This window comes from Borostomias antarcticus (genome assembly GCF_949987555.1).
Source record: "Borostomias antarcticus genome assembly, chromosome: 11".
In the NCBI taxonomy this organism is placed as follows: Eukaryota; Metazoa; Chordata; class Actinopteri; order Stomiiformes; family Stomiidae; genus Borostomias; species Borostomias antarcticus.
Genome location: NC_140244.1, coordinates 15,978,512 through 16,003,029, shown reverse-complemented (window position 1 = coordinate 16,003,029; position 24,518 = coordinate 15,978,512). Strand labels below are relative to the sequence as shown.

At 46.3% G+C, this 24,518-nt stretch overlaps 1 protein-coding gene across 2 annotated transcripts in view; it reads right to left on the bottom strand.

Moving 5' to 3' along the window:
• Positions 1-2,248: 2,248 nt before the first annotated feature.
• Positions 2,249-24,518, bottom strand: part of LOC311315014 (guanine nucleotide-binding protein G(s) subunit alpha-like) — a 40,331-nt gene continuing 18,061 nt past the window's right edge. The window contains exons 7-13 of one of the 2 annotated variants that reach the window (XR_014630653.1): positions 17,278-17,351; positions 16,026-16,084; positions 14,760-14,880; positions 14,367-14,497; positions 12,688-12,755; positions 10,936-12,160; positions 2,249-2,365 (exon numbers count right to left, since the gene is read on the bottom strand). Coding sequence is in view for 1 of the 2 variants with exons in the window: in XM_084445588.1 (XP_084301714.1) it covers positions 12,014-12,160; positions 12,688-12,755; positions 14,367-14,497; positions 14,760-14,880; positions 16,026-16,084; positions 17,278-17,351 (600 nt within the window). In the remaining variant the exon portion in view is untranslated. Of the gene's footprint in view, positions 2,366-9,801; positions 12,161-12,687; positions 12,756-14,366; positions 14,498-14,759; positions 14,881-16,025; positions 16,085-17,277; positions 17,352-24,518 lie in introns of those variants that run through there. The other variant, XM_084445588.1, reaches the window with a different exon arrangement.

The following is a 24,518-nucleotide window of genomic DNA, read 5'->3' as shown; positions in this document are numbered from 1 at the left end:
AGGCTAGGAAGCTATGCTAATGTAGCGAATGCTAACGTTACGTTCAGAGGTTTCAGATGTAGGCTATTTAAATTTTAACTTAATGTTGAGCATGCTCAATGTGACATTGTTCATTCATTGATTACAGTCTAATCTTGTGTCTGGCGTTATTTAGCTGTAGTGGGCTGATGCTTGCAGCTTCTACTATATTTAGCATTTGCCACATTATAAATCAAAGTAATCATGCATATGTATTGTAATTATCTGAAGGCATTATTACCATTGCAAGTAAGCATGCCATGTAATTTGTAGCTCACGTTACTAATTTTGGCCTAAAATGATTAATATTGAAAATCTAATTAATATTGTAATTCTTCCCCGTCATAGCTCATTGTACACTGATATAATCATTAGTGTGGTTGCCCTGAAGGGCAACACACTCTAGTACTTGGTCGACTTTGTTTGTTTGGTTTGGATCTAGAGCAACCCCAAAGGTTTGCCACGCTACTCCTCCCACAGTTCTAACGGCACACATACGAGTCATATGTCAAATCGACCGGCTTCATCGGGAATCATGTGCTTCCTCATTGCTAAGCAATATCTTTGATAGTTTAATTTATATTAATTCATTAGTGAATTAAAATTCCCCTTTGACTTGAATGGGAATAGGGAAAATCTCCAGTTCAAATATTTTTTATCTCGGAAACCATGCGAAACATGCATGCACACAACATCCAACACACACATGCACACACTCAAGACACACACACACACACACACACACACACACACACACACACACACACACACACCCACCCAACCCTACAGAATGGGCAACCACACTTGCAATTTCCCCAAATTGGACATTTCTAGTTCTACTTGCTTTTGCTAATACTATACTAATAGTATCAAACTTTATGCTAAGAAAGAAATCTGGGTGTGATTCGGCGCTTGTGCTCATCCAGGCTGTTGTCATCTCCCGCCTGGAATCCTGCAACTCCCTACTTGCTGACACCCTGTGGTGTTGGCCATCAGACTCCTGGAGAAAGCTGCTGCTCACCTGGTGTTCAACGGCCCCCATGCTCTTCCACACAACCTCCTTTCTCCATTCTCTGCATTGGCTCCCAGTAGCAGCTCCCATCCAGTTTAAGACTCTGGTGCTAGCCTACAGGGCAAATAAAAATGAACAGCTCCTTCCTACCTGCAGGACATGGTCAAACCCAACACCCCCGCCCAACCACTTTTCTCTGCTGCCTGTGATTGGTTCCCCTGTCGCTCCGAGGCCCCTACGGTCACGGCTCTTTTCTTTCTTAATTCTGCAGTCGTGGAATGAACTGCCCACTGACGTCAGAACAGAGCCAATAAGACGCACTGTTCATAGTGAGCCTAGTTATTATTGATTAACTTGGACTGTTTTCTCTCTCCTTGTCAGTCATTAAAGTATGTCCAGTGTTTCACAATACTTCTGTATAACATTTCATTATTTTGTCTTAGACCATTTCTGAAACAATCATAGCTGTCAGTATACATTTCCCTTCAATGCTATCGCTTGCCAATTTGTAACCATTTAACTACCAGACTGTACAAAAGAATTGCACACCTATAGTATTTTCTATTGGAGATTTATTTACCAGGTATAGCCTACTTCTCCACACTGTCATATTGTTGGCATGAAATGGCAGTCAAACTATGCAATGATGTTCCACACTGTTTCCACCCAAATTCCCAACAAATGTGGCCACCACACTGTTCAGGACATTCAGGACATTCACAGTTCTTGCTCTCAGGATCGGTAAAAGAAAGGGACATGGTTCCTCCATAATGTGCTAAGGCTCTGCTTAGATAAAAGACTTGGTCATCAGAAAATATCACAAAGACAAACTGGTCACAAAACGACAATTAAAAACATGTCAAACTAACTGACAAACTTGACATGCAAGAAAACTGTCATGTATTTGCACTGTTCTGTCCTGCTCCCTGTCCTGTGTCGTCTACAACAGCGTATGCCTTAACCCTAGTAAAATTTATAGTATGTGTGAACCCTATACATGGCAGTAAACAGATCTTGAGTCATACAAACTGGAGGATGCTTGACTCATACAAACTACTTTAACTCAATTTCAATAAACAACTCCAAAGTATGGCAGACAGAACAGACTACATCACTGGATGATCTTGCAGAGAACCAAGTGAAATTGACTGGTATAAATGCTAACGAGGGTAATGAGGGATGAGGTGCAGCTGGGCAGGGCGGAGACAGGTGGCAGGTGATGCAGGAGACGGGAAGGTGAGTAGGCAACAACCAAGCATGAACTGGAACCGGACCACTGGCTCCCCTTGACTGTCCAACCCATCCATCAGCGCCAGCAGAGTGGACACGATAGAGCTGCAGAGAGAGCGATAAAGAGACAAACGTGACATGCAGTTAGTTTAGTTCCAATCGCCCATAATCAACATCACAGTCAAGTATACGGACGAGCTGGAGAATCGAGTAACACCGGAGGCGGAGCGAGGCGGTGGCTCCGTGACAGACAGGCCTCATCTGTGTATCTGGTCCTGTCTGCTGGAGCGTACTGGGGCCAGCCCGTCTATCTTGTGGAAGAAGATGATAGACGGTCTCATTAACTTGGCTTGGAGAGAGACCAACCTGCAGCCATCACAAACTCTCAGTCAACACTGAGGATGATGATCAGGTGCCCTGTCCAGTAATTATACCACCCCCAACCGCTACAGCGGTTATCCCATGGGCTAACCTAGTCAAAGAGAAGGAGGAGCTAATGTTCTGATTCACCAATCCACTTGCTGAGGCAGTCGGGTCCTTTTCACATGAAGAAGGACACCTTCTTGACTCTCTGGCTGCACTCGTTAGTCAGCGCCCGCACCACGGGCGTCTTCCCTGTACCTGGGGGTCCGTAGAACAGAACACACCACCTCTACAGGTGTGGGGGGGAGTATGTGAAAAACAGGAACTTCACAAGACAGCTCAAATTAGACAAGACAGCTCAAATACGGGCAGCTGGGTCTTTATATGTTTGTCGGAATGACGTGGTGTGGTCTTCTCACCTAGGAGGCTGGATCTTGAACTTCTCAAAGACCTCTGGGTAGAACACCACCATTTCCTTCAGGGACTGGATGTGTTGAGGACGAGGTGGTGTCACTGCTACCCATTTCAACAACATGCTGTTTCAGATCCAACACGAGAGCAAACGTCCTCACACAATCAGAACACCACTATGGTTTAAATTGATTAACTGTTACCTTATGGGTTCTTCTAGCAGGGGATCTGTGTGTGTCAGAGAGGAGTTGCTCTGCTTCCTATTCACTGGCTCTAAAAAAGCAATCACAGTGTGATTTAGTGACATTATTATTGCACATCAGGAATTAATGATCTCATCTAGTCAGTCAAGAAATGATTTGGTCCTCCTTACCAATAGGTGGCGCCTCGTATCGCTGAACATATCTTTTAAAACAGCAAACTGTGGATATACGGTTTTAAAACTTCATCAAAACCATTATAAATAATCCGCCCCTTAAAGAAAACACATCAAGGCACCCAAACTGTGATGTACAAGGATAGGCACAGTAGAACAGAGGCACAGTTGGTGAATTCCTCGAGGAGCTCGATACACTAGTTTCGCACTTCCCTGACGATGGGTCGACTCATCCTTCTCGGCGACTTCAACATCCAGAGTGAGAAATTGGAACCTCTTCTCTCTTTCCTCTCCTCCTTCGATCTTCACCTCTCTTCTTCTCCTCATACTCACAAAGCCGGCAACCAGCTGGATCTCATCTTCACTAGACACTGTTCCACCCCTAACCTGTCTGTCACTCCCCTCCATCTCTCTGACCACTATCCCCTCTTCCCCTGTAACTCCTCCTCCTACCCACATGGTTACCGCCCGTAGCCATCTCCGCTCGCTCTCCCCTACTGACCTTTCCACTGCCATCACCTCCGCCCTCCCTGCCCCTGAATCCTTCTCTCTCCTACCCTCTGATACTGCCACTGATCTTCTCCTCTCTACTCTTTCCTCTTCTCTGGACAATCTCTGTCCCCTCACCTCCAGGCCTGCACGTCCAACTCCACCTGCCCCATGGCTGTCGTACTTAGTGCGTACTGATAGACGGAGCCTGAGAATAGCTGAGCGTAAATGGAGGAAAGGCAAGCTCCCAGAGGACCTTCTTAATTTCCAATCTCTTCTTTCCACATTCTCCTCCTCCCTGTCTGCTGCTAAAGCTGCTTTCTTCCTCTCAAAAATCCTAACCTCTGCTTCCAATCCTAAAAAACTCTTTGAAACCTTCTCTTCACTACTCCAGCCCCCACCTCCTACTCCCAACTCCTCCTTTCTCCCTGATGATTTCGCCAACTTCTTTGACAAGAAAGTTAACGATATCAGATCCTCTTTCCCCCCTCCCCCGGTCAACGCTCCGTGCACAATCCTCACCCCCCCACCCTCACCCTCTCTCCCCTCTCCGCTCCCCCCCTCCTCTCCACGCCCCACCTTATCCCACTTTTCTCCCCTCTCCCCCATCGAGGCCCTCAACCTTGTAACATCTAACCGCCCCACCACGTGCTCCCTAGACCCTGTTCCCTCGACTCTCCTTCAGTCTGTTGCACCCGAACTCCTTCCCTTCCTAACCCACCTCATCAATGCATCTCTTGTATCAGGATGCTTTCCCTCCGCTTTCAAGACTGCCAGAGTCACCCCCCTCCTAAAGAAACCATCTCTCGACCCCCTGATGTCAAAAACTACAGACCGGTTTCCCTTCTATCCTTTCTATCCAAAACACTTGAATGTGCTATCTTTAACCAACTGCCTTCGTACCTCCACCAGAACGACCTCCTAGATCCCCACCAGTCCGAGTTCAAGGCTGGCCACGCGACAGAGACCGCCCTCCTTGCAGTGACGGTGTCACTCCATGCCGCGAGAGCGAACTCTCTCTCCTCTGTCCTGATTCTCCTAGACCTGTCAGCAGCATTTGATACTGTAGACCACCAGATCCTCCTCTTCACCCTCGAGGAGAAAGGCATCGCTGGCTCTGCACACTCCCTGTTTGCATCCTACCTGACTGGCTGCTCCTACCAGGTGACATGGAGAGGGTCGATGTCGGAACCACGTAGTCTGACTACGGGGGTTCCACAAGGGTCTGTCCTGGGTCCTCTCCTGTTTTCCCTCTACACTACATCTCTGGGCTCTGTCATTCGCTCGCATGGCTTCTCCTATCACTGCTATGCCGATGACACCCAACTGGTCCTGTCATTTCCCCCTTCTGATACACAAGTGGAGACACGCATAGCTGGGTGCTTGGCTGACATCTCGGAGTGGATGACAACACATCACCTTAAGCTCAATCTGGACAAGACCAAGCTGCTGTTCCTCCCGGGGAAGGGCTGCCCGCACCGGGACCTGGCCATCACCATTGAAGACACAAGTGGTGACCCCGACTCAGACTGCGAGGAATCTGGGTTTGATCCTGGATGACCAACTGTGGTTTTCCGCACGTCACATCCGTCACACGCTCCTGGAGATTCATGCTCTACAACATCAGGAGGATTCGCCCTTTCCTCACTGATGAAACGGCGCAGGTACTCATCCAGGCCCTGGTCATCTCCTGGACTTGGACTACTGCAACTCCCTCCTCGCTGGGGCCCCAGCATCAGCCATTAAACCTCTGGAACTTGTTCAGAAAGCTGCTGCTCGCCTGGTGTTCAACCACCCCAAGTTCTCCTACACAACCTCCCTACACTGGCTCCCTGTAGCAGCTCGCATCCAGTTTAAAACTCTGGCGCTAACCTACAGGGCAATGAAAGGAACAGCCCCCTCCTACCTCCAGGCCATGGTCAAATCCTACACCCCCTCCCGACCGCTACGCTCTGCTACCTCGGGACGACTGGTTGCCCCGTCACTCCGAGGCCCCTGCGGTCGATCGACACGATCACGGCTCTTTTCTGTCCTGGCCCCGCAGTGGTGGAATGAACTGCCCACTGATGTCAGGACAGCAGAGTTGCTGCCCATCTTTCATCGCAGGCTCAAAACTCATCTCTTCAAGAAGTACTACAACAATCCTCTCTCCTAAGCACGTATTGTGTTGTATTGTATTGCACTGTACTTTAGATTGCTATTCTTGCACTTTGCCTTCAGCACTAGATTATGCTCTTAGTCACTTGTTTTAGAAGGAAGATGCACTTGTGAGTTCTGGCAAGTAGTAGTACATTGGCTTTTCCTACGTTAAATGCAATTATTGTTAGTCGCTTTGGATAAAAGCGTCTGCTCAATGACTAATGTAATGTAGAACAGTAGGGTTCTAGATAGAGTCCTCTGACAGCAGACAAACATTCAAATCACTTTAGATAGCTTATGTATGGTGTGTGGTCTGCGAGTCCACAAAGTCCCTTCTCGTCCACCATGGGAAGTGTCCATGGATGTATTCCCGGATGAGGCATTCAAAGATGGCAGCCCATTGATTCATTTGCTCACCCAGTGCATGAAGCCGAAAAAGTTTCAACAACTCCTCTTCCTGTAGTCCACATCACATGCGCAGTAGTGTTTTTCCAACAGTTTCCGAGAAGCCTGTGAAGAGCTGGTGGTAACCTATAACGCATCCCTCAAAGACAGAGCAAGTAGATCAGCTCAGGAAGGATGTCATCAGTGGCCTGGAGCACACAGAACCACACTCCCTGGCAAGTTGAAGCTCTGGTGCTGTATGCAATTTGGGCTCCTTCCACACCTCATGTGGCTACTAAATCTGTATGAAGCTCCAATCTCTAAGGTGGAAAAGCTGGAGAGGCTGATCAGCTCATATGCAAGAAAGTGGCATGGACATCAGGTCTCTACAGCAAAGGAGTATAATGCTACCCATTTCAAGTCTCTCAGAGGAGTACAAGTGCACCAAACTAAGACTGGAAATTATGCTAACAGAGTCGAGGGATCCTTTTCTAGCCCAAGCTGCCCCCATCTACTACCATCAGCTACTGGGAGGAAATGGACTCAATCAGAAGCAACCAAACAGGCAAAGGTGGTGCTCAAACACAGGGACATTGTGGGCCAAGTGCAGCAAGGGAGGAGTGGTCTTGGCCTTGTGGCCAGCACACCAGCCTTGAACAAGAGACTCTCAGAGACGCAAGCTCGTGCTCCAGGAGATACTTCAGCAGGAGGAGGCAGTAAGGGACATAAAGGCCATCACTCAGGCAAGCAAAGGGCAATGGATGGTAGGGAGTGGAGAACAGAAATATCTTCTGGAAAGAGCTGTGGGAAATGGAGACATTTAGAGTGAGCATCACCATCAAGGCTGCCTACGATGTTCTGCCATCTCCTTAAAATTTCATACAGTGGTACGGACATGCCCCCTCTGGCCTCTGCCTGACTCCAGCAACACTAAAACACATACTGGTGGGCTGCAAGACCAGCCTCACTCAAGTTCGATACACCTGGCGGCATAACCAGGTGTTACGATGTTCTGCAGCAGTGCTGGAAGGTTGGCGGATGACCAACAATGCCTTTCCTCCGCCTTCATCCAGCTGGCCAGCAACTGCATTTGTCTGGGAAGGTGAGGATCAAGCAGACCCGCCACATCAAGACCAGACACTGGTCGGCTAGGTGGGGCGCACAGTTGGAATCTGACAGTAGACTTAAGGCCAAAGGCTCTGCTTCCCAGCTGAGAGCACATCAACCAACCTCACACCAGACCTTGTGCTGCGGTCGGCCTCACTCCACTTCGTTTACATCATGGCGTTTACAGTGCCCTGTGAGGACGCAGTGGAGGAAGCGTACAAGCGTTTACAGTGCCCTGTGAGGACGCAGTGGAGGAAGCGTACGAGTGCAAGAAGCTGAGGTACGTTGAGCTTGCAGCCGATGCGCAACAACGTGGCTGGAAAGCAAAGATCCACCCGGTCGAAGTAGGCTGCAGAAGGGTTGTAGCCACATCCATGAGAAGGCTACTCCTGGAGATGGGAGTGAGAGGGAAGACCCATGACAGGCAGTCAAAGACCTCTCCAGGGCTGCTGAACAGGGTCAGTGGCTCTGGACGAAGAGAAAGGACTCCACCTGGGCCCCTAAGTGAGTAGATGGTATCTAGGGGTGAGCCCAGGACACAGGGATTCACTGCTGAACTCTCTGGAGGTGTCGTGGGCTTATCTGCGAAACATTGAGGAAACAGGTTGCTGATTTGATAACCCAGAATATGCCATCAATCACTTGACCGTCACACAGAGTTAAAGCAGCATGTCTCACATGTGTGGGGTTAGGGTTAGTAGGGCAAGTAAGGGATATTAACATCAATATATACATCCAAATAACAGATCTTTCTTGGCTCCATGGCCAACAGCAGCTGCCCAGTAATGTTTTTCTTGGCCCTATCCCTTTTGCCATAGACATACTGCACACGGGTAGAGAAACGGCTATATACTCTGGCTCTTCCCATAGACATCCTGTACACGGGTAAAGAAAGAGCTATATACTCCGGCTCTTCGTGGCTTCTAAAGAAAAATGGCCCCAATGATTTGATAGTTCAGAGTAATTTTTGACCTTGATACCCAGATTTATTTTTTTCTTTCCCCACCCATTTCATTCCTCATGTATGTCTATAAGAAAGTCTTTTTGGGCCCAAATGCATCACGTGACATGCAATACCAAGATTGGCTACTATGCCAAATGGCTTCACAAAGAGGTTCCTGGGGTATTGGAGGTGTCTCTTTGGAGGTCCACCATGTTGTCTTCAGCCAGGCCCTCTAGGAGATCCAATGTGGAGAGATGCTGGCCTTCTCCTCCTCCAAAGCAATAACGTTGTATAGAAAAAAACAACACATCTAAAACATTGTTGAAAGTGTGTGTAACTCCAGATACCCGTTAATCATTTTTTAAATTCATACCAACAGTAAATTGCTACTGTTCTTCGTGAGACAGAATTAACTGTTTAGTCAATATACTACTCTGTGCGTTCTTTCATAATCATGGCGGAGAAGAAAGGTTCTGTAGTACTATATTAGAGATCACCCCGATTGTCCCGATGCAGGCGATGCGCCCAACACCAGATCTAATGACCTCTAGGACCACCTCATGTCAAGCCTAGACTCTACATACCTTACACAACTCCTGCCTGGCCCTGCCTACCTGCTGGTGCTCCACATCCCATCGTCATGGACACACAGTGAGACAGAACAGCTCATCCTTAGGTCCAGAATCAAAGTCAAGGTTAGCGGTCTCTATGAACCAGAGATGGATAAAACAGATTCTCATAGGACACCATTACAGATACTGTAAAAGCAAGGGGTGTTAAAATAGACACCCTGGAAGCTGTTCCTATTGCATACTATTAAATCATATTGAAATTGGTCCAATTCTGCATTCTCTTCCCTTCTGTTCCGGTGAGCACTTGATGTGATCGCTGACCTGTTAGAGGGATAAGATGAGAACTCACCATCATTCAGACTGCTACAGTGCTTTAGAGACCCTTGGATGAGGAGAGATGCCTACCTTGACAAAAATATATTGAGTCCAACACAGGGTACAGGAAGTGGGTGCACATATGATGTAACCCAGAATAGCCAGAGTGGGCAGGGTTTTCCCTGTTTGGACAATTCCCTGAGCCCAAAGGGGAAAACTCCACCCACCCAAGCTAACCCAAGCTGTAATATGCGTACCGACTACCGAGTGCGTGTCCCAGTGGCCTTGTGGGTGTTGGTTTGTTTGTGTGTGTGTGTGTGTGTGTGTGTGTGTAAGGACGGGCCTATAGCTGTCTGCACCAAAAAAAAACTTTATTTCTCCGAGCTACTCCTCTGAAGGTGGAGAGCCATATCTGATGAACACAGTAAAGTCAAAGTAGGGCACTGAAGTGTAATCCTGTACAGCCTGTCTCTGTTGTGCAACGCTAGGAGGACCCCAAAAAACAATAGGATTTTTCTTTTTTCATTTCCTTTAGCAAAAGAAAAAGATTCATGTAGAAACAAGCAATGTTTGCATTTGGATATTTCTCATCACCTTTACCTTAAAGCTAAAAAATGAAATTAAAATGGTAAATAAACACTCGCCTTTCAGAAAGTAATTTTGCAGATGTTTGCTATTGAAACAACCTGAACAAAACCTCCAGGATTTAAGTTACAGAAATATGCACACTGTATTAAAGTGTACAATTTGTGTCAAGGTTCTTTGATTCTAATAAAATACTTTTTTTTAAATTTCATATATTTATCTTTTTTGGTATATGGATCCAAAAATAGACAAGGAAATCATAAAGGGGGGGGGGGTAATGGGGACAGAAATAAAACTCCAAAGCTACAAATGTCACCTCCCCTTGTGGAGAGATTGGGGAGGGGAGGGGGGACTGGCCAATCTATACAGCGCAGTATAACACCCACATTAGCTCATTAGACACGCACAGTCGTGATCAAGGCACAGGGATCTTCTAAAAGTTATTTTTTCAATAAAGTTGTACAAAATAATACATTTTACAGTCTGTACAAGAATAATAGTTCAGCAGTAAAGTAAAGACAGACATACAGAGAGCAAGGGAAGGAGGGAGAAAGATGGAGGGACTGAGGAAGGAGAGATGGAGGGATTGAGGAAGGAGAGATGGAGGGATTGAGGAAGGAGAGATGGAAGGAGAGATGGAGAGACTGAGGAAGGAGAGATGGAAGGAGAGATGGAGAGACTGAAGGAGAGATAGGAGAGATGGAGGGGGGTGACCACACAAGATTAGTGTCCCAATAATCTTCTTACTCTTTTTTAATTTCAGGATTACTTTTTTTCTCTAAAACAAAAAGAGTGTCGCCAGTAAAGTAACAGTGCAGGGTATGGTGAGGGGAGAGAGAGGCCAGGAGAGACTGGAGGTGGAAGAGGATGAGAGAGAGAGAGTGTTTGAGATAGACAGAGGAGAGAGAAAGAGAGAGAGAGAGTGTTTGAGATAGAGAGAGGAAGAGAGAGCGAATAGAGCACAATGGCACAACAGTCTACACGGACAAACCAGCTGTGAGATGGCTGAAGGGGCTGATGAGGTCTGTAGCGTTGGATGGTACTGGACTGTGTTCAGGCTCTCCACTGAGTTCAGTCAAAGTTGGCCTTTTTTTCTTCCTGCTGCACCAAAAAGGCAAGTCAGGTGACCATCCTGGAGAGGAGGAAGGGCATCATCATCATCCTCGTAGTCACCGTGGTGTCTGATCTCCATAGTTCTCATTTAGTCCTTCCTCCTTCTCTTCCTTCTCCTCAACCACCAGCCTCCAATCATTCTGCTCTGCTCCACGTCTGGGCCTGGCCATTCATTCAGAGCACTGTGCCAGCCGGTCGGTCAGTCAGCCGGTCAGTCAGCCGGTCAGCCAGCCAGCTAAGGCTCAGGACTGCCACGGACCACGCAGCCCAGTAAAAGCATGTTCTTTTTCCGTATGCAAGCAGGTATTTGAGGACAAGAGAGCAGGTTTGATGTCTGTGTCTGCGTGTAACAATAAATGACCGAGGAGTTTGGGAGATAGTTGTGTTTGTGTGGCTTTGTATGTGTGTGTGTGTGTTTAAATGGGTTCAAGTCCTGAGCACAGTGCTAAAGTACAGTAGAATTCAGCTGTTCTGTTCTGTATGCTGCGACCCAACACTCCCTCCGTGTGGCGCTGTGGAGCTCCGTGTCTGTAGTCTGACCTCAGCAGCCATCCAGGAGGCAGACCACACAGACTAGGGGGGTGGGGGGGTCAGGGGTAGACCAGAGGTGAGGAGGTGTGTGTGTGGGGGGGGGGTCAGGGGTAGACCAGAGGTGAGGAGGTGTGTGTGTGGGGGGGGGGGTCAGGGGTAGACCAGAGGTGAGGAGGTGTGTGTGTGGGGGGGTCAGGGGTAGACCAGAGGTGAGGAGGTGTGTGTGTGGGGGGGGTCAGGGGTAGACCAGAGGTGAGGAGGCGTGTGTGGGGGGGGGTCAGGGGTAGCCCAGAGGTGAGGAGGTGTATGTGTGTGTGTGTGGGGGGGGGGTCAGGGGCAGACCAGAGGTGAGGAGGTGTGTGTGTGTGTGTGTGTGGGGGGGGGGGGGGGGGGGGTCCAGAGTCTTTATTTCAGCCCCCCTCCCATCACAAGAGCTCGTACTGCCGGAGGTGCATCCTCTGGATGATGTCACGACAGTCGTTGAAGACGCGGCGGATGTTCTCCGTGTCCACGGCACACGTGAAGTGGGGGTAGCAATAGTGCCGGCCGTCCCCACTGGCTGTACTGATCCTCTAGAACACACACACACACACACACACACACACACACACACACACACACACACACACACACACACACACACACACACACACACACACACACACACACACACACACACACACACACACACACACAGACACAGACACACACACACACACACACACACACACACACACACACACACACAATTAGGGGAAGAGAGGATGGGGCATAGTGAAGCAGTCTTACTAGCTGCCTCTGTAATACGGTAGCATGTCGTTAGCGTAGAGAGTCATGGGGGTTGCTGGAGGAATCTGGGCCCAGGCTGCATTCACACAAGGATTTACAATCATCCCACCGTAGCTGTGTGGTGTTCTGGTTTGTTTATACAACTATTTCTCTTTGACTTCCTTTTCCTCTCTCTAGCACTGTGCTGCTGGTGGCACCTGCTCTTCAGATGGCTTCACTGACCATGACTGGGACGTACATTAAGTTCACTCTAAATAAATGTACTTCTAAGTCTGCTGAATGTAAAGGTAAATGGAGTATGTGGACCTACCAGGAACTCGTCTCGTATGAAGTACTTTGCCCGTGTGACGCGAGGATCCTCCCCTGGCTCAGGTGATGCTGAGAAGGAGCAGAACACGAAAACTTTACTGTTGAACCATCAGAGAGACCACACACTAACTACTGCACCATCAGAGACCACACACTAACTACTGCACCATCAGAGAGACCATGCTAACTACTGCACCATCAGAGAGATACACACTAACTACTGCACCATCAGAGAGACCATGCTAACTACTGCACCATCAGAGAGATACACACTAACTACTGACCATCAGAGAGATACACACTAGCTACTGCACCATCAGATATATACACACTAACTACTGACCATCAGAGAGATACACACTAGCTACTGCACCATCAGAGAGATACACACTAGCTACTGACCATCAGAGAGATACACACTGGCTACTGCACCATCAGAGAGATCACACACTAGCTACTGACCATCAGAGAGACCTAACACTAACTACTGACCATCAGAGAGACCTAACACTAACTACTGCACCATCAGAGAGATACACACTAGCTACTGACCATCAGAGAGATACACACTAGCTACTGACCATCAGAGAGATACACACTAGCTACTGACCATCAGAGAGATAAACACTAGCTACTGCACCATCAGAGAGACCACACACTAGCTACTGCACCATCAGAGAGATAGCACACTAACTACTACACCATCAGAGAGATCACACACTAGCTACTGACCATCAGAGAGATACACACTAGCTACTGACCATCAGAGAGATACACACTAGCTACTGACCATCAGAGAGATACACACTAGCTACTGCACCATCAGAGAGATACACACTAACTACTGACCATCAGAGAGATACACACTAGCTACTGCACCATCAGAGAGATACACACTAGCTACTGACCATCAGAGAGATCACACACTAGCTACTGACCATCAGAGATACACACTAGCTACTGATCATCAGAGAGATACACACTAGCTACTGACCATCAGAGAGACCTAACACTAACTACTGACCATCAGAGAGATACACACTAACTACTGACCATCAGAGAGACCACACACTTACTACTGACCATCAGAGAGATACACACTAGCTACTGACCATCAGAGAGATACACACTAACTACTGACCATCAGAGAGATACACACTAACTACTGACCATCAGAGAGATACACACTTGCTACTGCACCATCAGAGAGACCACACACTAGCTACTGCACCATCAGAGAGACCACACACTAGCTACTGCACCATCAGAGAGATCACACACTAGCTACTGCACCATCAGAGAGATACACACTAGCTACTGACCATCAGAGAGATACACACTAACTACTGACCATCAGAGAGATACACACTAACTACTGACCATCAGAGAGATCACACACTAACTACTGCACCATCAGAGAGATCACACACTAACTCCTGACCATCAGAGAGATTCACACTAACTACTGACCATCAGAGAGATACACACTAACTACTGCACCATCAGAGAGATCACACACTAACTACTGACCATCAGAGAGATACAAACTAGCTACTGACCATCAGAAGAGCACTCCTCTGTCCAAAGTGGATGGTGATAGATTGATATACAGTGGTTATATGCGTATATAGGTGTGTGTGTGTGTGCGTGTGTGTGGGTGTGTGTGTGCTTCCCCCTCACCATCGTCTGGTGTGGTGTAGCGAGCAAACTCAGGGAAGTATTCTTCTATCTTGGACTTCCCGGCCAGGACCTTCTCTGCTAGCAGGTCCTGCTTGTTCAGGAACAGGATGACGGAAATAGTCCTCAGCCACCTGGTCACACACACACACGCACACAAAACACACACAAAACACATGCACACACACACGCACACACACACACACACACACGCACACACAATGCAGACAGACAGACACACACACACACGTACATTTACTAGTTTAGTAATGAACACAGACATAGGCATCTGTGTATGTGTGTGTGCGTGTGTGCATGCGTGTATGTGTGTGTGTGTGTGTGTGCGTGCGTGTATGTGTGTGTGTGCGTGCGTGCGCGTGTGCGGTGACTACTCACCGGTTGTTCCAGATGTTCTTGAACAGGTTGAGGGCCTCCTGTAAGCGGTTGGTCTGGTTGTCCTCCCGGATCACCATGTTGTAGCTGCTACTGGCCACCACGAAGATGATGGCTGTTACATCTGAGAGAGAGAGAGACAGACAGAGAGAGAGACAGAGAGAAAGAGAGAGAGAGAGAAAAAGAGAGAGAGAGTCTTCAAGCAGGGTACGAGAGACAAGGTTCTGTGTTGTGTTGTTACGTGTATAGAAAGTAAAAGAAGAATGGTAGAGGGAACATGTCTGTATCATCTAATCTGAACCATTTAATCTGTATCATCTAATCTGCATCATCCGATGTGTATCATCTAATCTGTATCATCTAATGTGATATCATTAATATCTGTATCATCTAATGTGATATCATTAAAGGAGTAGTAAAGAGAAAATGTTTTAAGGTTACTTATGATCATATACAATGGTTCAGATCAAAACGTTGACAAAACTAGCACTTTTGAGAAACTTGATAATTGGTCTACCACCGTTTTGGTTATACAATGGATGTGGGTGGGCACCTTGAAAAATCATTCAAAAACATGTTAAACTCTCGATTTCAAAGACAAGAAGCTCACCGAGGGGGTAATTGGTGTCCGTTGGTGTTCTGACATCAAATTCGCCGCAAAGTATGAATCCTGTAGGGTTTTATTGATCATTTTATGAAATCCATTGACTTGTATTGACGCGACTGTTGTAGATGTGTAGATCAATCCGCTGAAGGGATTCAGGAAGCGGAACTACTTACGGTAGCTATTGTTATTGTTTATGTTGCTAGGCTACATGTTGCGGAAGTTTACACACGTATGTACTGCGACGAAATAGTTCTATGCTAAATATTTTAAAAAGCCTTTCCAGATGAACTAGAATCTTACTTTATGGCGAATTATATGTCAGAACGCCAACTAACACCTCGGTGAGTTTCTTGTCTTTGAAATTGAGAGTTTAACATGTTTTTAGAATGATTTTTCAAGGTGTCCACCCACATCCATTGTATGACCTAAACGGTGGTAGAGCAATTATCAGACTTTCTCAAAAGTGCTAGTTTTGTGAACGTTTTTATCTGAACCATTGTATATGATCATAAGTAACCTTAAAACAGGGCTAAACATGCATTTTCCCTTTACTACTCCTTTAATATCTGTATAATTTAATCTGTATCATCTAATCTGTATCATCTGATGGGAAATCAGATGCATGTGTCGGCGTTGGCGTCGACCTGAGAGGACGTTATTACCGTTAAAGCACTGGATCCATTTCCTACGTTCATCCCTCTGGCCTCCGACATCGAACATGCTGGAGGGGGAGAGGAGAGACGAGGAGCATTACTACAGCAGGCTGACAGAGCAGACATCGCCACCCTATGGATGACCTAAAAATGACACCTGGGCTGAACTGAGGAGGTGTCCGTACTGAAACCTGCAAACAAAATGTTACAGAATGCCCCTCCAAACATACTATCTGAATTGAGAGGGAAAGGTCAATGACGACCTCCTCCATTTTTGAAGAGCGCTGCTTCAGTAGTGGTGGTACTTCAGTGATCCCGGTCAACCAGAGGAAACGATGCTTGAGCTCTGATGGTGCCTCTTCTGATGTAGGCGTGAGCTGGGTCAGCAGTGTGTGCTGATATCTATATAATAATATATAACATGATATCATCATCATCATCGGGTCGTTCACAGATGGGCCTCCCATCTTTGTCTCCAGTTACCCTGGTCCTCCACACACCTGGCCATCTCACCGGTGGTCTCCCCTCCCGAGTCCATCTTGATTATGTCCACAGATGTTTTGGTAGTACGTCCTCGCGACTTGCGTCTGCGCCATGGAGATAGTTTCCATAACAGCAGCTTGCTGGCCGGAGGTTCACAGTGTCACATGATATCCTAATCAGCTCTTTGGCTGAGATTCAGTCAGATGAGCAACCAGGGGCGTTCTTCTACAGCCTTATTTGGGCGTAGAAGTTTGTGAACGTACGCAGGTGTGGGCGTACCCAAACTGTTATAAGCAGGCCAGGCATCGGCCAATAAACAGAATTTATCCTCCCAGCTGCAGGTGGTGGGGTTACTGAGCAAATGCTACATTTAAAATATGCTAGATTCTAAATTGGCCAACCTCACAAATTTGGCCTGAGGTGAAACAACGTGGTTTCGTCAAGAATAAATCAACACTCTGAATTACTTTATGCTTTTCAACCACGTAATCCTTAGTTTTTAATTTTTAAAAGTTGGAACTGATCAGCAGCCATTTTAAATACAGATGCATCACACAAACATGACAGGTGCGTGAATTGATGTCCAATCATAGCTGTTTGAAAAATGATTTGATCCAATGAGGTTGAGTTATGTGGAACATAAACCGTGTGCACTTGGCGTGTGTGTGCACAGGTAACCTTTGATCTCATGAGCACCAAAGGTAGTTTTGTGTAACTTTAATACCAAGACTACTGTCCAGGTGAAATTAAGATTATAACTCATGTGCTTCATACTTACTGGAAATTAACTTTGTCCACCTGGAACCTGGTCTCGAAGATCCCAGAGGTCAGCACTCTGCATCTCAGTAGGTCCTGTCAGAGAGAGAATGTTATACTGAACTCCAACAGTACAGGAACGCTCATGTGAAACCCACTTCCTGACCTGAAGTCATATAAGCCATTTTCACACATGAACTCTGGACAATGTGTGGAGAATCAGGTCCGGACTCTCCGGAGTTGTCCTTTCACACATGTCGCAGACAACAGGAGGTTGTTGTTGTCAGACGTGTTCTCACTTACTGGAATACTGTGTTTGGTTTGGGCGGGGGAGGGGCCAGAGGCAGGGCATGACGCAACGCTGCAGTTCACAGCACTTTGAAGAAGGCGGACGCGGCTACCGACTCATCCGTAATGATAACCGATTTTGCATTGATATCAATACTACATGTATTTGGACGTATGCACAATATCAACAAGAGTGGAAAGCAATAAACAGGCAGGCAAAAAAGAGTAGGAAACAGCAACACGCCGAAGCTCAGATCCCAGCGGTCCGGACATGGGTTATGAAGGTAGATTTGGGTCAAAACTCGAGAGGTTGTAGATTCGATGTGAGAACTTGTACAATAAAGATGTGCACTTGTATCTTGATATATACAACTGCAGACTCGATGTGAGAACTTAAAAAATAAAGAAAATAAAAATCTAAGTTGTATGTTGAGAATTGTATCCGCAGAATATGTCCACAAACCTGTGACTTTTGCACCTGCAATATGTTTGCAGTACAACCACAAATTGGCGCTCTCAACCTCTCAAATCTGACAATACAAGTTTGAATCCCTTGCGCCTCCAGTTTTGTCCCATATTCCTCGATAAATTTGGGTCAAAACTCACTTGTCGATTTGAGAACTTGTACAATAAATATGTACACTTGTATCTTGACATTTGCACGCGCAGACTCGACGTGAGAACTTGTACAATAAGAATCTGAAGTTGTATGTTGAGAATTGCATCCGCAGAATATGTCCACAAATACAACAAGCTGGTGAAGAAAGCTGTCTCAGTGCTGGGGAGGAGCCTGGACACAGTGGGGGCAGTGGTAGAGAGGAGGATATGGACCAAGCTGCTGGACATCATGGACAATGCCAACCACCCTCTCCACCACACCCTGGTGGGGCAGAGCAGCAGTCTCAGTGGGCGGCTCATCACGCTGCGTTCAAGGACCGAGCGACAGGAGGTCCTTTGTCCCAGCAGCCATCAGGCTGTTTAACAGCTCAGTTGAGGGCAGGGGCCTCTGATCTGAGCTCACCTGACCCCCTCCTCTTCCCTAACCCCCCCCCCCCCCCGGCAGGGGCCTCTGATCTGAGCTCACCTGACCCCCTCCTCTTCCCTAACCCCCCCCCCCCCCGCAGGGGCCTCTGACCTGAGCTCACCTACCCCCCCTCCTCTTCATAGGCCTATAGGTCAGTTGGTATTGTGGTACATTAGTGGTATAGGCCTACATGTTAGTTGGTATTGTGGTACAGTACATTGGTGGTATGGGCCTATAGGTCAGTTGGTCTTGTGGTATATTAGTGGTATAGGCCTATAGGTCAGTTGGTCTTGTGGTATATTAGTGAAATAGGTCAGTTGGTATTGTGGTATATTAGTGGTAGCCTAGGTCAATTGGAATTGTGGTACTGTACATTAGTGGTAGCCTATAGACCAGTTGGTTGGTAAAGCAGCATGCACTGCGAGCAAATTACCAGGCTGGTATATGGAGATGTCTGGAAAATGACCCACAAGTGCCAAGCCCTGTTGGCAGAGGATGGAAGATTGAGAAAAAAGAGCAAACTGAACAGTTGGTGGTGCACTAGATGGAAGGCCAGCCAGCACCTGAAGCTTTCCTGGATCTACTCACCTGGAACTGGACCAAAAAATGCTTACTCACAAGATGTATGTATGTGTCTAAATGGCCTCAGGCGTACGGACATGTGTAAACTAACAGAATGTGAGAACCGGGCATCCACCAGTGTGGAAAGTTCAGATGAAGACGTAGACGACATGGAAAATTATTATGATTATTAGGTAATAAAAGTATGGAACACTACATATGTAAACCAGTCTTTGATTAAATATATTCACTTTACAATCAGTTGCTTTATTGACTTATACCAAATAAACAAAATGAAATGATTCACTTGAAAATTTGCCCTATATGGCCCCCGGACTAATAGGGCTCCATTCTATTGGTCTGTGAAGTGCTGGCTGCACAAGTCTAATTTAAGGCTCACAATCACCTCTCACAAAGAAATAGTATGGGTATATTATACATTTCCTGAACTATTTTTCTCCCACATGCAGGAGGTATCTTGCCTCCTGCCAATCTGTTGTTGTAAATAAGAAGTTCTTCTTAACTACTTGCCTGGATAAATAAAGGTTGATTGATTGATTGATTGATTGATTGATTGATTGATTGATTGATTGATTGATTGATTGATTGATTGATTGATTGCTGATGAGCTAGCTAGCTAGCTAATTAGGTGGGCTAGCTTGCAGAAGCTAGCCCAACTTGTGATATTCCCACTATTTCTTTCTTTCTTTCTTTCTTTCTTTCTTTCTTTCTTTCTTTCTTTCTTTCTTTCTTTCTTTCTTTCTTTCTTTCTTTCTTTCTTTCTTTCTTTCTTTCTTTCTCTTTCTTTCTTATTATTCTCCCCACTTTTTTGAACCTTAACTAGTTCTTCATACTTTGTGCTAGAAACTTCATTCAAACTTTAAAATGTTCATGACGTTCAGCTCTTGAACGGATCCATTCAGATTTTTGATATTTTTTTATAGTTTTTTAGAAATTTAACTTTTAAAACTATTTTTTGTCCCATTGAAACTGCTTGAAACTGCTTTTGGAATGTTCAGAAACTTTGTTTTTAGAGTGGTGGCAGCAGTTGCTTTGAAAGTATTCACACATTTTGTAGACTGCTGACACTCCTACAGTTTTGAAAGCTCACACACACATATTATACATCAAAATGTTCACACAACTGTGCTGATTCGTACAATGTAAGTATCTAAGCAGTGTGACTTATACTTTTCACTGTATGATGATTTGTTCGGCAACTGCGCTCCTCATTGAAACGTATGGCAACGCACTCTAGCTTTTGAGCTGCTAATTTTGCATTTTTACTCTTTTTCTAACTTGTCGCTATGCCTACAGTTTTAACAGCTAATACACATATTATATATTGAAACGTTCCCATAACTGTGCTGATTCGTACAATGTAAGTATCTAAGCCGTGTGACTTATAGTTTTCGCTGTATGACGATTGGTTCGGCAACTGCGCTCTCCATTGAAACGTATGGGCCCACACTCTACCTTTTGAGCTGCTAGTTTTGCATTTTTACCCTTTTTCTAACTCGTCGCCATGCCTACAGTTTTTAAGCTACACGGACATATCATAGCCTAAAATGTTCAGCATTTTCTCAGGATTCCTACGGTGTCAATATCTAGGCTGTGACCTTTATACTTTTTGAGAGAGAGCTGTCTGAAGCCAACATGCCTTTCCATTGAAGTGAATGAGAGGATGCTCACAGTGTCAGTTGGGATTTGAATTTGGGACACGTGCAGGCTCTCTGTACAGGCACCCTTTTATGACTACTCTGGTAGCATTCATATTCATTCCTTCCTTCCTTCCTCCCTTCCATCCATCTTTCCTTCCTTCCTTCCTTCCTTCCTTCCTTCCTTCCTTCCTTCCTTCCTTCCTTCCTTCCTTTCCTTCCTTCCTTCCATCCATCCTTCTTTCCTTCCTTCCATCCATCCTTCTTTCCTTCCTTCCTTCCGTCCTTCCTTCCTTCCTTTCTTTTTTTCCTTCCTTCCTTCCTTCCTTCCTTCCTTCCTTCCTTCCTTCCTTCCTTCCTTCCTTTCCTTCCTTCCTTCCATCCTTCCTTCCTTCCTTCCTTCCTTCCTTCCTTCCTTCCTTCCTTCCTTCCTTCCTTCCTTCCTTTCCTTCCTTCCTTCCATCCATCCTTCTTTCCTTCCTTCCATCCATCCTTCTTTCCTTCCTTCCTTCCGTCCTTCCTTCCTTCCTTTCTTTTTTTCCTTCCTTCCTTCCTTCCTTCCTTCCTTCCTTCCTTCCTTCCTTTCTTCCTTCCTTCCATCCTTCCTTCCTTCTTTCTTTCCTTCCTTCCATCCTTCCTTCCGTCCGTCCGTCCGTCCTTCCTTCTTTCTTTCTTTCCTTCCTTCCTTACATCCTCCCTTCCGTCCTTCTTTCCTTCCATCCTTCCTTCTTTCCTTCCTTCCATCCTTCCTTCCATCCTTCCAGCCTTCCTTCTTTCCAGCCTTTCTTCCTTCCATCCTTCCTTCCTTCTGTCCTTCCTTCCGTCCTTCCTTCCTTCCTTCCTTCCATCCTTCCTTCCTTCCTTCCATCCATCCTTCCTTCCTTCCATCCATCCATCCTTCCTTCCATCCTTCCTTTTGTTCTTCCTTCCATCCTTCTGTTCTTCCTTCCTTCCATCCATCCTTCCTTCTTTCCTTCCTTCCTTCCGTCCTTCCTTCTTTCCTTCCTTTCATCCTTCCTTCCTTCCATCCTTCCTTCCTTCTGTCCTTCCTTCCTTCTTTCTTTCTTTCTTTCTCTCTTTCATCCATCCATCCATCCTTCCTCCCTTCCTTTCTTTCCTTCTTCAGCTATTGAACTCAATAAAACTATGAGTTATGATGAGTGGTCTAGTCTATTTTTGAGTGTAGTACTAGCAGTACTTATAACAAACACCTACTGCTTCTCACTGCTACTGCTTCTAACCTCAAGTTCCATACAACACCTCCACAGCTACTGCTCCGCCCTGGGTGGGATATAGACACATGGTCTCCAATGAGGGGTGCATGGGGATGGCCTGGCAATCACTGACCTGCCCCCCACAACCTCTGACCTGAGGGGGCGGAGTCTCGCCACCATCCACGCCACGGCCCCACAACTCAGCCCCCGAGTGGGCTAGAGACACATGGTCTTCACCGGTGCGGGCGGGTAGGTGGCCCGGAGAGGGGTACACTGTCCTCGACCAGCTCTGACCTGAGGGGGCGGAGTCTCACCACCATGCCACTATCTATGCCAAGGGCCCCACAACTCAGCCCCTGATTGGGCTAGAGACACATGGTCTTCACCGGTGTGGGCGGGTAGGTGGTCCAGAGAGGGGTACACTGTCCTTGACCAGCTCTGACCTGAGGGGGTGGAGTCTCACCACCATGCCACTGTCCACGCCACAGACCCCACAACTCAGCCCGAGTGGGCTAGAGACGCACGGTCTTTGCCGGTGGGTGCATGGAGATTGCCTGGTCCATAGTAGTTCTAGCAGTAGCTGTTACATACAGCTGCAGCAGCTAGCCCACCTCACATTTTCTCCAGGAAATGTACTTTCTAGTTGTCATTGATGTTATCAAATATTGGACGTCTTTATCTACACTATAGCTAGTGACCTCTAGTTTGCACAAAACAGCTGATCAGACGTAATGTTACGATGCATAGCCAGGATCTTAGTCTAATGTGACACCTAGATGGCAATAATAGCGAAAATAATGAAGATATGTTTTGAGTATATCTGTGGTGGTGATATTATAACATTCATATACAGAGAGAGAACGAGTAGTTGTTTTGTTGTATATTGTACAATATATTGATTTAGTGGGTGATGATCGGTTATAAATTATGCTAGCTAAAGTAGCGAGCTTATGCCGCGTTCCAGATAGGATTTTGAGCTCGTAAGTTACGACTTCAAGTCACGACTCACGACTTCATAGCGTTCCAGGCAAACTGTCAATGCATGGCATTCTGGATAAATGTAAACAAGCCGATATGGTAAAAGCTTGAGATTCGGCACATTGTCAGAGCTGGCAAGCTAAACATTGTATGCCTAATTTCGCTATGCTAAGAAATCGTATTTACATTTTATTTATTGACATCATCGACTTTTCGCCGTTTGCATGGTCACGTTCAGGTTTACCTTAATGTTAGCTAGCTAGCACTAGCTATCTCTTGTCAACATATTTGGGCATCATTACATACACATAGCAGGTTGTGGTGCATAATCGTTTGTATTATTTTGATTACAACGTACAAATTTACTTTACGTTGCCCTAAAGTTATCTTTGTCGCCATACACATGGGGGCTGCCATCTTGCTTAGAGGGCTGTGTGACGTCAGAGAGCACAACTGGGAGTACATCGATCTGTACGAGTTCACGGGTGGGAAGTTACGGGTTTGTCTGCCATTCCAGAGCATTTTCACGTGTAGGAGGTCGGAAAAACACGAGTTACGGGTTGCCTGGAACGCGCCATTACTCCAGCCAGCTAGCGTCAAATTGAACGCGTCACGCTGCTACGTCTCATCGGCCAATCAGGTAGCGCTTGGATTATGAATATTAATGAGCTACCTCCAACTCGTTCTCGCCTCTCTGTTTACAAGTTACGCCTCTCGGTTTACAAGTTGCAAGTGAGTTTTGACCCCAATTTATCAGGAATATATGGGACAAAACTGGAGGCGCGAGGATTCGAATTTGTATTGTCAGATTTGAGAGGTTGTGAGCGCCGATTTGTGGTTGTACTGCAAACGGATTGCAGGTGCAAAAGTGACAGGTTTGTGGACATATTCTGCGGATACAATTCTCAACATACAACTTTTTATTTTACAAGTTCTCAAATCGAGTCTGCGGGTGAAAATATCAAGATACAAGTGCACATATGTATTGTACATGTTCTCAAATCGAGCCTGCAGGTGCAAATATCAAGATACAAATGCACATATTTATTGTACAAGTTCTCACATCAAGTCTGCAGTTGTATATATCAAGATACAAGTGCAGATCTTTATTGTACAAGTTCTCAAATCGAACCTACAACCTCTCGAGTTTTGACCCAAATCTACCTTCATACCGGGTCCAGCAGCAGTGAGGCGGCTATGTGGACAGGTCAGAACCCAAGCAGGGAAGCAGAACTTTGACGATGTGCAGTGGACTCTCTCTGTTTCCTCTGCCGCTGCTCAAACCAGACAGCAAGTGATGCAGCTGTAAATTCGCATATGGATTCTATCTGTATAGTGGTGTGACTCTACAGTAAAGACTGACTCTACAGTCTACAGTGAACTGCACACATTATATGAACAGTGTGTGCGTGCTTGTGTGTGTGCGTGCTTGTGTGTGTGTCTGTGTGTGTGTGTGGTAGATAACGAGTGTTTCATAACATGAGTGTTTCTATATTTTCTAGTATCATCATTGCTGAAGATACAGTACATGATCCAGAAA